This window comes from Capricornis sumatraensis, chromosome 9, assembly GCF_032405125.1.
Source record: "Capricornis sumatraensis isolate serow.1 chromosome 9, serow.2, whole genome shotgun sequence".
NCBI lineage: Eukaryota > Metazoa > Chordata > Mammalia > Artiodactyla > Bovidae > Capricornis > Capricornis sumatraensis.
In genome coordinates, this window is record NC_091077.1 from 22,804,161 (window position 1) to 22,818,394 (window position 14,234).

Sequence of the window (14,234 nt, forward strand, 5' to 3'; positions counted from 1 at the left end):
ATGAGACGGTGCTCAGGGCCGGTGCACTGGGATGACCCACAGGGATGGTATGGGGAGTGAGGTGGGAGGGGGTTCAGGATGGGGAACACATGTACACATGTGGTGGATTCATGTCAGTGTATGGCTAAACCACACAATACTGTAAAGTAATTAGCCTCCAATTAAAATAAATTTATATTAAAAAAATGATCCATAAGCACATTGCTGAAATGCTAGCTAATGTTCATAAATGCAAGAAGGTTATGATGTGCCTTACAGAGAAAATATGTGTTAGATAAGCTTTTTCAAGGTATGCATCATAGTGCTGTTGGCTGTGAATTCATTATTAATGACTTGACAGAATATTAAATAAAGTGTCTAAACAAAAACATCAAACAAGATTATATACTGATAGACAAAAGTGCTGTGACCAGTGGATCACAAGAACATGATCCTGTATTTTCCTCATGAACAGTGATTCATTGTTCACTAATTCAGTGTTTCTGTTGACTTCATAGATCATTGCTGCAAATAATGAGAAGCATTTTAAAGTACGTGTTTATTTGAAATGAGATGATTAATGAATTTTGGGTAGTTGAGAAGGAAGAGGAAGGAAATGATTCGCATGTGTATTGAAGTCCTGTAAGCTAAAGAATTGAGAACTATGTTTAGTTAGCACTGCTGCCTGGCAGACATGAAGTCCTTGGGTTTTTTTTTTTTTTTAAATTTTAATTGGCATATAGTTGCTTTACAGTGTGGTATTATTTTCTGCTGTACAGCAAAGTGAATCAGCCATATGTATACATTGAAGTCCTTGGATTTTTACTTAGATTTTATGTATATCAATGGAAACTAAATCATGTCATAGTTCCCTTCTAAGTAAATAGACTTTTTCATTCTCTAGGGACAGATGAAGAAAAATAAAGGGTCAGAGGACTGAAAATACTTACCTTTCTTACCATTCATCAGTAGGGAATAATCATTAGAGGGGCTAGAGAGCAAGTACTATTATTTCTAGGTTGTTAATGATAACACAGAATTTTGTGTAGTGAGAGCTGTATCATGTAATTTTTTTGCCTTCTTTTCACTTGATACACTTCAAAGTCACGGTGCATAGTTTTATATATCAAAACTCTAAAAAGAATGTCCTGAGACTCGGCTATGCTAATGTTAACAGTATGACTGTGGCATAGACTTGTATTAGGTTGGTACAAAAGCAATTTTATTGCTGTTTTGCATTGTTGAACTTTACTATTTGGTATTGGAGTACATCTTTAAATAAATGTGGTTGGTTATATATCATTTTAATGTGCATTTCTTTATTTTTTGCTAATGACTTTTTACTTGCTATTTATTTTATATTTATTTTAGACTAGGGAAGTGATGTTAGACAAAACGCAATTTTGAAGGACTTTCTTATTTGAGTTCAAAATAAGTCATAAAGCAGTGGTGAGAACTCACAACATCAACAACTCATTTTGCCCAGGAATTGCTAATGAACGTACAGTGCAGTGGTGGTTCAAGAAGTTTTGCAAAGGAGACAATTGCCTTGAAGATGAGGAGCCTAGTGGCCAACCATCAGAAGTTGACAATCACCAACTGATAGGATCATCAAAGCTGATCCTCTTAAAACTACATGAGAAGTTGCTGAAGAACTCAGCATCGACCATACTATGGTCATTTGGCATTTGAGACAAGTTGGAAAGGTGAAAAAAGCTCGATAGATGGGTGCCTCATGAGCTGACCGCAAATCAAAAAAATTATCGGTTTGAAGTGTTGTCTTCTCTAATTCTACACAACGACAAACCATCTCTTGATCAGATTGTGACGTGTGATGAAAAGTGGATTTTATGTGACGACCAGCTCAGTGGTTGGACCGAGAAGAAGCTGCAAGCACTTCCTAGAGTCCAGCTTACACCAAAAACAGGTCATGGTCACTGTTTGGTGGTCTGCTGCTGGTCTGATCCATTGCAGCTTTATGAATCCAAGTGAAACCATTATATCTGAGAATTATGCTCAACAGATCAATAAGATTCACTAAAAACTGCAGTGCCTGTAGCCGGCTTTGGTCAACAGAATGGACTCAGTTCTTCTCCATGAAAACGCCTACCCCCACATTGCACAACCAACAGTTGAAAAGTTGAATGAACTGGACTAAGAAGTTTTGCCTCATCTGCCATTTCACTTGACCTCTCGCCAACTGACAACCATCTCTTCAAGCCTCTTGAGAACTTCTTACAGAGAAAATGCTTCCACAACCAGCAGAAGGCAGAAAATGCTTTCCAAGTGTTCGTTGAATCCTGAAATGGAGTTTTACACTGTAGGAATAAACAAACTTAGTTATCATTGGCAAAAATGTGTTGATTGCAGTGGTTCTTGTTTTGATTAATAAAGATGTGTTTGAGCCTGGTTATAATTTAAGATTCACAGTCCAAAATCGCAGTTGTGTTTGCACCAACCTAATGGTAGACAGCATATTAAAAAATAGGACATTACTTTGTCAACAAAGGTCTGTCTAGTCAAGGCTATGGTTTTTCCAGTGGTCATGTATGGATGTGAGAGTTGGACTGTGAAGAAAGCTGAGTGCTGAAGAATTGATGCTTTTGAAGTGTGGTGTTGGAGAAGACTCCCTTGGACTGCAAGGAGATCCAACCAGTCCATCCTAAAGGAAATCAGTCCTGACTGTTCATTGGAAGGACTGAAGTTGAAGCTGAAACTCCAATACTTTGGCCACCTGCTGTGAAGAGCTGACTCACTGGAAAAGACCCTGATGCTGGGAAGGAATAAGGGCAGGAGAAGGGGACGACAGAGGATGAGATGGTTGAATGGCATCACCGACTCAATGAACATGGGTTTGGGTGGACTCCGGGAGTTGGTGATGGACAGGGAGGCCTGGCATGCTGCAGTTCATGGGGTCGCAAAGAGTCAGACAGGACTGAGTGACTGAACTGAACTGAATGGTAGACACTATTATTCTGAAGAAACTTCTGAAAAATGAGTTGATCAGCTTGTTCATTCATTTAATCAAAAAGGACATTCACATGGTTAAGAAACAAAAATTACATACTGACAGTTGCAATAATGAAAAGTAAATGAACCCTATCCTACCTCTCCTATCCCCATTCTTTTTCTGAAGAACATCCTCTTTTAACTCTTTAAGTATTTATTTTGTTATTTATCTCCATATTATTAAACAGTATACTTAATGCAGCTGTTTCCTGATTAATCAATTGTAGGGCATATTTATCTCCTGCCATGAATTCATACTTGATCTTTGTTCCTTTAGCCTTTCAGTATGGTTTTAGCACTGTCTTTCAGCTTTGGTAAATTAGTTTCTCTGATAATTTATTTTCCTCTATTTTCTCTCTTGAGTTTGTTTTATTAGAAATTGACACTCCTGAATTGATCATCTGTATGTCTTTCTTTCATATTTTTCTTTTCTTTTTCTGAATATATTATTTCCTATTTCCTCTGGAGTCCTTTGTGTGCGTGTTTCTGTCTTTGTTTGTGTCCCTCTCTCCTTGGAGGCTTTACCTATGTATTAGTATCAAATGTTGGTTGCCCATTAAGAATTGAGAGCGAGGAACCAAAATAAAGGTTGGGAGAACAGATTGGAGAAGCTTACTTTAGAGCAGTGTTGCTCAACTTTTTTCATTTTCACTGCCCTAAAGGAGCATATTTAAACATTTTCCCCCCATAATGGCTGCCTCTGCCATGAAATTTTAATACCACAAGATTTACTATATGTGTATTTATGTACTATGAAAGATTCAAATATCAGGGAGGGTTTGGGGATGTCATTTCCCTGGGCAGGTCCGTTGCTACCTCTGATGGGGTAAAAGGTAGGGGTAACAAACCATTTATGGACTTGAATTAGTCTGTCAGTTTATAGTCCTATATTACTCCTGACCTGCTTTTGAAAACTTAGACTCTCTTCACTTCACTGGGGCAAATTAGCTTCTCTTTGTACATGTCGCCCGTTATGAGCACCATAATGCATCATCTTTCTCTACCCTGCTACTTCAGTGAACATTTCTTCTCTGTTTTGTCTTCTAGAATCTTATTAGATCTGTAATTTTAATTTTCACTAAAGTTTCAGTAAAATTCACTAAAGTTCTATCTGTTGTAGTGGTTCATTTGATTTTTAAATCATTAAGGTAATGTTCATTTGGGGCATAAGAACTAAAAGTGGATAAACTTTTGTTTTCAATGTTTTATCCTATCTGGATATCCTTAATAGTCATTTAAAAATAAGCATTATCACATATCCCTCATTTATATCCTACTCCTATTTTTCTCTTTAAGATGCCTGTAGTTTTTTCCATTCATACATTTTTAAGTTCTCAGCAGTTATTTTGTGCCCTACCAATAATTCATTAATGTGACCTGTATTTGTCACTTTATGGTAATATAGCCTATTCATATTAGGTTGAGATTCAGTAAAACTTGAACAAGGAACAGAATTCTTTTTCTTTGTGAATTTTGAAAGTGAAAGTGAAGTCGTGTCTGACTCTTTGCAATCCATGGACTGCTGCCTACCAGGCTTCTCTGTCCATGGGATTCTCTAGGCAAGAATACTGGGGTAGGTTGCCATTTCCTTCTCCAGGAGATCTTCCCAACCCAGGAATCAACCTAGGTCTCCCGCATTGCAGGCAGACACTTTAACCTCTGAGCCACCAGGGAAGCCACCAGAATTCTAGTTATTTTAAATTATATTAAGGTAGGTATTGGAGCTTTGTGGAAATCTCTAGAGCCTTACTAATACATTAATAACCATTAGCTACCTGTGGCTATTTAAATTAATTCAATTACAACAAAATAAAATTTAAAATCCAATTCCACAGTTACATTGACCATATTTTAGTTATTTTGTAATTACATGTGACTGGCTAGTGGCTACCAAGTTGGATAGTGCAGATAATAGAACATACCCATTAGTGCTAAAAGTTCTATTAGAGAGGACCGTTTGAGAGAGTAGGAAGTCAGATACCATTCTGTGACTTCTACGAGACTGACCAGTTTCTTAAGCCCCAACGTTGTGGGAGTTGCTTATCCTGGTGACTGTATAGTACTTTACTGAACAGATATTAATGTAAAAAAAATTATAATTGCCATCTTAAAGGTATTCTTTTTTTAAAAAATTTAAATTTATTTATTTTCATTGGAGGCTAATTACTTTACAATATTGTATTGGTTCTGCCACACATCAACATGAATCCGCCACGGACATACACGAGTTCCCCATCCTGAACCCTCCTCCCACCTCCCTCCTCATACCATCCCTCCGGTTCATCCCAGTGGAAGAGTCTCAGCACAGGCAACAAAATGATGCTGATAAACTATTGTTCTGAGTGGGTACTATTGGCAAGCTGTTACTCCATTTAAAATAATTTTCGATGTTGTTGATTATTTGAAATATAGATGTAAGTATAGCTTTATACCTGAGAAGTGTACAGCTAGAAAGGGTCTAGAAATCATCTAGTCCTTTCCTTTCATTTTACAGGTAAGGGTAACTGATGCTTAAAGTAGGGCAGTAATTTATCCAAAGGCACAGTCTTTGAGCACAGATCCAGTTCTAGGACCAAAACATTTTGAGTTCATGTTCCCCCTTTCCCTTGGTACTATGCTGAGGACAAAGAAGGAAAGACTTGATTCATTCATTACCTCTTTTCTAAATCTTTTAATAACCTAGGTGGGAGCCAGCAACATTAAGAGTATGTAATTGTGTGAACTGAGTTTTATAATGTGATTTCCTCTTTTTTTAGAACAACAATTTGTAATCTTTATACAATGCCACGAATTGGAGAGCCTGTCTGGCTTACAATGATGTCGGGGACTCCAGAAAAGAACCAACTTTGCCATCGTTTCATGAAGGAGTTCACTTTTCTAATGGAAAATGCTTCAAAAAATCAGTATGGCCCTCGCTCCCTCCCATCCTCCCTTTCTTGCATCTATCCATCCATCTAAGCTATCTTAACTGTCTTAGCTGTTATTTATAATAACTGGATATCTAGATTGTGATCAAGTTCAGTTACAAAAATGAAAGAGTTAATCATTGCCTTTGGAAGTTTTCATATTATTAATGAGCAAGACAGAATTATAAAAGGTAATTAATATAATTAAAAGATACAGAAGAAGGCCAAAGAACCTTATGTTGAGAAACAGTAGAAATGTGTTTCTGTATTAAAACTCCTGACATCTTACGAAACTGTGTGAGGCTTCTCATTTCTCATAATTACATCTATATATGCAGTTTCATTCTATAGAAAATAACTTAAAAATATATAGGTAAGTGCCACAATGCCAATAACAATGTTTTCAGTATGGTACTTTATCATATTGCTTTCTTCTAATCATTCATCAAATTCTTCGACTCTAGATGAGTAATTTAAATGTTTATATTCTCTAAACAAAGTTTTCTTAATACTTTCCTTCATTTTCCTTTTCACTAATTGGGAAATGTATAGATGTACTGGTTGATTCATAAACACTGAAAAGAATCCATAGTTTTTCCAATAAAATGGCATTTTTGTTTTTTAATTATGAGTCAAAATAGCTCCTTGTGAATGCTGTCTTTATTTTGAGGAATTTTCTTTTAACTAGTACAACAAAAAATTTATTAACTTTTGTTTTCATCTTGGTGATATACCTGTCCTTTAGCTATCCTTTCCTCTATTCTTTCCCTTTTTTATGATGATTGGCCATGTACCCTCTCTGCTTTATTCTATCACCTGCTTTTTGCTTGAGGTTTTATGAAAGCAGGTTAGAATCTGATAGGATGCATTTTGTTTTCAGATTCTTGCCAGCACTCATTACTGCAGTTTTGACCAATCATCTTGCCTGGGTTCCAACAGTCATGCCAAATGGACAGCCACCTATAAAAATATTTTTAGAAAAACATTCCTCTCAGAGTGTGGACATGTTGGCAAAGACTCATCCGTATAATCCACTTTGGGCACAATTGGGTATGTATTCTAAAAACCTTTACCTAATGCATTATACTTAGACTTCTGTGTAACTATCTGGAGTTATTTTATAGCAAAAATAAATAGAGAAAAACTAAGTGCTCTCTTTTCCCTTTCCTTTCTAAAGCACTTCTTTCTTGTTGTTTCATGACTGCTACATTGTCTTATCCCCGTCTTATGTATAATATTCCTTATGGATAGAGACCTGCAACTGCAACAAAGGAGCAGAATTTACTACTAACTTTGGGGTCTTCTGGATTTTTTGTATCAGTACTTTGCCTAGAAAGAATGAATGAACAGTTACCTGTGATCTCTAGAATAAATCTGGTTAACTGAGAAGCAGTCATTGAATTTTCCATAGTACCATGTTTGTTTCTTTTGTTGAGTAAATTTTGAAAATGTTGCCGTTAGTGCTGCACACCCCACTAAATAAATGGGTAACAGGAGAAAGGGTTTAGCTGATGAGTTGACAGTCGTTAGAAAGGCAGTGTAGCCTGGAGCTTAAATTTAAGCATAGGCTGGGGAGTCAGGCATACCATGTTTGAATCACAGTTACCCTGTTTATAAAGTAGGGATAATAAATAGTATAGGGAATTCCCTGGTGGTTTGGTGGTTAGCATTCGGTGCTTTCACTGCCTTGGCCTGGGTTCAGTCCCTAGTTGGGGAACTGAGATCCCACAAGATGCATGGAGTGGCCAAAAATAAATAAAATAAAAAATAAATAGTACATACTTTATAATGTGGAAAGGAAATGAAATAATATGAGTATAGTATTTAGGACAGTGGCCGGTAAATACATGTAGTTGATGTTATCCCTGCTGTTGGTATTTGGTGATGGGGAAAGAACTAGTGAGAACATTGTGGTAGAAACTTTTAACTTCTCTTAGTTGTTAGGGTGCGTGAGCTTAGGGTGCGTGAGTTTGCCAGGCAGATTGTCATGTGGCTTATTAATCATATGACCAATCAACCTCCCTCCCTCATTCCTACTCTATTTCCTCCTTCCCTCCCTCCCTCCCTCCCTTTTCTTTCTTCTACATAATTAAGGAATAATTGGCATACAACAAACACATGTATAAAGTATACAGTTTTGTAAGTTTTGATATATATAGGCAAAATTCATTACAAATTTTCCTCATGCCCCTTGTAATCACTTCCTCCCTACTCTGCCTGTTCACTTTCCCTTATACTCAGGCAACCATTCATCTGCTTTCTATCACTGTAGATTAGTTTGCATTTTCTAGAATTTTATATAGATGGAATCAAACACTAAGTGTTTTTCTTTGGTCTGAATTCTTTCATTCAGGATAATTATTTTGAGATTCACCTATACTATATGTATTGCTAATTCATTCTTTATAAATGCTAACTAGTATTTCATTGTATGACTATTTCACATATGTTTTTCCAAATCAAGTGATTCAGTAGTTTTTTTTTTTAATTTGAACATTTCAAATCTGTTTTCAGTTTCACAGTCATTTATTGAATGCACAGTATATCTAAGGCTCTGTACAAAGAGCATTGGAGGATATAAAGATGACTGTCTTTAAGAAATGATAGTCTTATACTTTAGGTAAAATGTATATGGACAAAGAGGATAATTCAGATAGGAGCTATAAGAAGTTAAAAGTTTAGTGGGAGTTCAGTTACAGAAGCTTACTTTTGTCCCAGGGAAGATGCTTGGGTGGGAAACTTGGAGCTGACAGAGATACAAAGGGACGTGAAAGTACATAGCATGAGTAAAGGGGCCTAGGTGTTAAAGTGCTGAGCGTATTCAGGGGTCCAGTTTAAGTACCCCACTTTAACTTGGACTTTGGATGAATAAAGATGAGAAAAGGTAATTATCAGAAGATAAACCTGGAAAAGTAAAGTGGAACCAGTCATGAAAGACTCCATGCCAAAGCAGTTTCAATGTATTTGCTTGTTAGTGGAAACCTCGGGAGTAGTTTGAACAGTGGCGTTGTGGTGCTAGAGCCAGTGTCTTAGCTAGAGGAGAAAATGTATCATGTTAATACAGTCTGTATATTATTTGAGACCTGTTTATGTTCTTTCCTTTAAAAAGTATGAGATTTTTATAAAGTAAAAATAGAGGTTTTTCAAAAGCTGAATTAAATTCCACTCCCCCCCTTTTAAAATGTAGTAGCTGTTCATGTATAGTTTGGATACAGAGGTGAAAATGAATGATGAAGCTGAACATGTTGCCCTTTTGGGCCTGTCGTGAGTATCCAGCTCTCTGGGGAATGGAATGGAAAGGAAAATGAACTTTTAAAAACATGGAAGTTAATGTGAGGTCCTGAGTAGGACAGCAACAGTTGAGGTTCAGGAATATAATTTCAGTGAAGGAAAGTTAAGTATGTGATGTGACTACTTCAGCTCTGCTCATTCTTACTTCTACTGCCTTCCTCTCCTTGGTCCTCAACAGAAGTGCTTTTGCACATAAGTACTTTAGTCAGTACTTGTCTACCCTGTACTCTGCAAGGGGACTGGCATGGAACATGTTCTTGGTAAATGTGACTTTCACAACTGACTGACTGGTTGTGGTTTCAGCACCAAAGCAGCTGCTTCAGGAGGAAGCTAGAAAGCCCCTCCATTCATCTTTCTTTTTGGTTAAGATCATTCATCTCATCCTACTCCTGAATAATCACTCATCTCTGAAGTATCCAAAAGTAAAACCTGACCTACCCCTCAGACAACAAGAGTAGGTTTCTGTTAATTGCAAATAGGCTGCTTAGCTGTATAAGTAGAGGATATGTCCATTAACTGATTTTTCTATTTCAGGAGACTTATATGGCGCTATTGGCTCTCCTGTACGGTTAGCAAGGACTGTGGTAGTTGGCAAACGACAAGACATGGTCCAGAGGCTGCTTTATTTTCTTACTTATTTCATAAGATGCTCTGAACTTCAAGAAACCCATCTTTTAGAAAATGGAGAAGATGAAGCCATTGTTATGCCAGGCACAGTAATTACTACCACTTTGGAGAAAGGGGAAATAGAAGAATCTGAGTATGTGCTGATCACAATGCATAGAAACAAAAGCAGTTTGCTCTTTAAAGAGTCGGAAGAGACAAGGACTCCTAATTGTAACTGTAAATATTGCAGTCGTCCACTCCTTGGGCAAAATACAGAGAATGTTTCGCGACAAGAGAGAGAAGATATTCAGAACAGCTCTAAGGAGCTGCTTGGAATTTCAGATGAGTGCCAAATGATTTCTCCGGACTGCCAAGAAGAAAATGCTCCCGATGTTAAACAGTACAGAGATAAGTCAAGAACTTGCCTTGATACCAAGTTAGAAACAGTTGTTTGCACAGGATCTGCTCCAGTAGACAGATGTGCATTGTCAAAGTCAGGCTTAGACCTAGCAGAGGAAACGTGGCAGAATGAGGAGCTGCTAGATTCAGGTAATCACGCAGGTAAAGTGTTGAGATCTGCAGGAATGGTTGTGGAAAAAAAACCTCCAGATAAGCTGGTGACAGCTGCATTTTCTTGTGAGGCAACCCAGACAAAGGTTACTTTCTTGATTGGGGATTCTATGTCACCTGACTCAGATACTGAACTTCGGAGTCAGGCAGTAGTGGATCAGATTACCAGGCATCACACCAAATCACCAAAAGAAGAAAGAGGGGCTGTTGATCAGCATCAAGAAACTAAACAAACAACTAAATCTGAAGAGTCTGATACACCGAACATAGTATCTGGAGAACCCTGTGAACGCCCTTGCTGGAATCATTCTGACCTAGAAAGCATGAGTTTATTTGATGAATATTTTAATGATGATTCAATTGAAACCAGGACTATTGATGATATTCCACTTAAAACAAGTACAGACAGTAAACAACACTGCTGTATGTTAGAGTTTTCAAAAAGATTGTGTACAAAAAATAGCAAACCAAACAATGAATGTTGCAAATGTGTAGGAACAGTTCACCAAGATTCATGTAAAACCTGTTTTCCTCAACAAGACCAAAGAGATACACTCTCCATTCTTGTCCCCCATGGGGATAAAGAGAGTTCAGAGAAAAAAATTGCTGTGGGAGCTGAATGGGACATTCCAAGAAATGAAAGTTCAGATAGTGCCCTTGGGGACAGTGAAAGTGAAGATACAGGTCAAGATGTAGCCAGACAAGGAAACAGTTATTATGGAGGAGAGCAGGAGGATTGGGCAGAAGAAGATGAGATACCTTTTCCTGGGTGAGTACACAGTTTTAACCTTTCATATAACTTATAAAAATATGTACCATTCTTTTTTTTAACTGGTCTCTGAAAGTTGATTGTAGCTAATATAAAAGAAGAGATCATTGTTCTGGACAAATTTTCTTTGATTATGATGTGCTCTTACAAGAAGGATTAAAGGCTAAGACTCATAGGTACTGTGGAAAAGCTTTGTGAGGACATTAAAGAAAAGTTATGTTGGTGTATGGGAGATTCCCTACTGTCTAGGAGTTTTCAAGCCATTTAGGATAGAATTATGCTCCTCAGAGAGAACCTGTGCTGAGCCTGGCAACTAGGGAGAGGTGATCACTGAGAGAAGGTAGGAAATAGCTGTTAGAAATCATTTTGGAGATAAGAGGAAAGCATAGAACATATACTCTCGGTCAAGAATACAAGGAAGAGATTCATACCTGAGATGTTACACACCAAGCTTTGGGTTTGTGAATTATTTATACTTGGTTTTAGGTGATGGTTTCTGTAATTTGGTTGTATTAAGGGTGTGTTACATATACACAAGGGATAGCCTTCCTAAAGTCTGTTGTGAAAGATTCATGCTCATCTCATTACAGTTGTCCATCAAACCGTTTTTGGATACGAAGGAGTGTTTTGTGTTCTCATTGAGCCCTTAAGCCAGTGTGGTTTTTTTGTTTGTTTTTAGGCCAGTTTTTATTTAAGGATGACTTTACTTTTAGTATATTTTATAGAGAATGATGGCACTGGAAATGTGGATTAGTAGAGTCCAAATTTTTTTTGTATGTTTGTAAAATATATTTATTACTGAATAGATGCGCCTTCTTTTGGAACTTTTCTCCCAGGTCGAAGTTAATTGAAGTGAGTGCTGTTCAGCCCAACATTGCCAACTTTGGGAGATCCTTGCTGGGTGGCTATTGCTCTTCTTATGTCCCTGACTTTGTTCTTCAAGGAATCGGGAATGATGAGAGGCTCCGTCAGTGTCTGGTGTCAGATTTATCTCATGCTGTGCAGGTGAGTGGCCTTCACTGCTCTTAAGTTTATTCGGACAAACTATTAACCAGTAGAACCCAGAGTTGCCTTTTTTTTGGTCACACTTCAGTGTGTAATTGGAGAAGGAAATGGCAACCCCCTCCAGTATTCTTGCCTGGAAAATTCCATGGACAGAGGAGCCTGGTGGTCTCAAAGAGTTGAACACGACTGAACACACACGGATGCACACACAGAACACAATTGTTCTCTAAATCCATCACTTTATATGTGGTTACCTGTATGTTTGTACCTGTCATTGTGAAAATTACTGAATCTGTCAAATTGGAAATCTGAAAATACAGAAAATTCTACGTGTATTCTTAGGTGTTCATCACCAAGTTATTTATAACATCAAAATATTGCAAATGCATAAATGTGAATGGAATTAATTTTCATTTCTGGCATACAGTATTACAGTTGATTTTTTATATATTGCTGTTGTATCCTGATGCTTTGCTGAGCTCTTTTATTAGTTTTCATAGTTCTTTGTGTGGCTTCTTTGAGGTTTTCTACATACAGCTTCATGTTACTGTCTTCTTTTCCAGTCTGGGTGCCTCTTTTTTGCCCTGGCCTGATAATATAGCCTAGAGCGTTTAGTACAGTGTTGCATTGAAGTGCTGATGTTAGACATCTCTATCTTGTTCTTTTTCTTAGGGAAAAGACATTAAGCATTTAATTATTAAGTGTAATGATGTTAGCTGTTGGATTCTTATACAGTGCTCTTTTATCAGCTGGATAAAGTTCTATTCCTAGTGTTTTGAGTTTTCTGTGCCCTACCCTGTTAAATCATGACCTAGTGTGGGGTTTTGTCAAATACTTTTGTGACTCTATTGAAATGATCATGTGGATTTTTCTGTTAATGTGATAGATTACATTGACTGATTTTTAGATGTTAATCCACTGTTTGTATTCCTAGGGGGGGAAATCCCATTTGGTCATGGTGTATAGAACTCATTTAGCATATGAATTGACTTTGTGTGTGGTGTAAGATGGTGGTCCAGTTTCATTAAGCACCATTTATTGAAGGAACTATTCATGAGTCCTTAGTCAGATTAATTGCGCATATATACATGGGCTTATTTCTGTGCTCTTTAGTCTCTTATTGCTCAAATTTAAAAAACAACTTTTCTTCCTTTTATTGTTACAAATAACGTTGATACTGTTGCTGTGTTTTATGAATTTAAGGTTATTTCTTTAGGCTAGATTTCCAGAAATGAAGATATTGACCAATTTTTAAATTTAGAACTATTTTCATGTTCTTACGCATGTTTGGTATTTTCTTCTCCAAAGACAATGCTAGTTTGAACAGCAGTTTGTAATGTCCCTAAAACCTGTTTCCTTTAAAATATTGGGGTTCTCTCTCTTAAAAAAAAAGATAAATGAAGAAAACTGACTAGTTTTGAGGAAAGTATTTGTATCCAACCTCAGATACTTCCAGGTCACAAAATAGGAAATGTATTCTCAAGTAAGAATATGTTCCTATTGGGTATAGGCTGTTTCTTTCCAGAAGTTGATGGTTAAGGAAAGGACTGAATTTGACTAACTTGAAATTTTATTAGGTTAGGACATTGCTTATGATAATCCATTGAGTGAAAAGAAGTAGCTTCAGAATAAATCACTGGTACTGCCCCCTTGTTCCTTTAACAACTCCTAAAATGAATTTATACTGTTATATAGTGGAAATGACAAATAGATTCGAGGGATTAGATCTGATAGAGTACTTAAAGAACTATGTAACACTGTACAGGAGGCAGTGATCAAAACCATCCCCAAGAAGAAGAAATGCAAAAAGGTAAAACGGTTGTCTGAGGAGACCTTACAAATAGCTGAGAAAAGAAGAAAAGCAAAAGGCAAAGGAGAAGAGGAAAGATAGATCCATCTGAATGCAGAATTTCCAAAGACTAGATAAGGAGAGATAAAAAAGCCTTCCTAAGTAAGTGATCAATGCAAATAGAGGAAAACAATAAAATGGGCAAGACTAGAGATCTCTTCAAAAAATTGATACCAAGGGAACATATCATGCAGAGAGACAGGCACACTAAAGGACAGAAATGGTATGGACCTAACAGAAGCAGATGATA

At 37.0% G+C, this 14,234-nt stretch overlaps 1 protein-coding gene across 3 annotated transcripts in view; it reads left to right on the plus strand.

Annotated features, from left to right (window-relative positions):
* The window catches only part of FNIP1 (folliculin interacting protein 1), a 120,245-nt gene that overhangs the window by 92,342 nt on the left and 13,669 nt on the right, over positions 1 to 14,234 (plus strand). For all 3 annotated transcript variants that reach the window (XM_068979515.1, XM_068979516.1, XM_068979517.1), the window contains 4 exons: positions 5,745 to 5,891; positions 6,775 to 6,944; positions 9,720 to 11,130; positions 11,967 to 12,135. In XM_068979515.1, the coding sequence (XP_068835616.1) occupies positions 5,745 to 5,891; positions 6,775 to 6,944; positions 9,720 to 11,130; positions 11,967 to 12,135 (1,897 nt within the window). The remainder of the gene's footprint in view (positions 1 to 5,744; positions 5,892 to 6,774; positions 6,945 to 9,719; positions 11,131 to 11,966; positions 12,136 to 14,234) is intronic.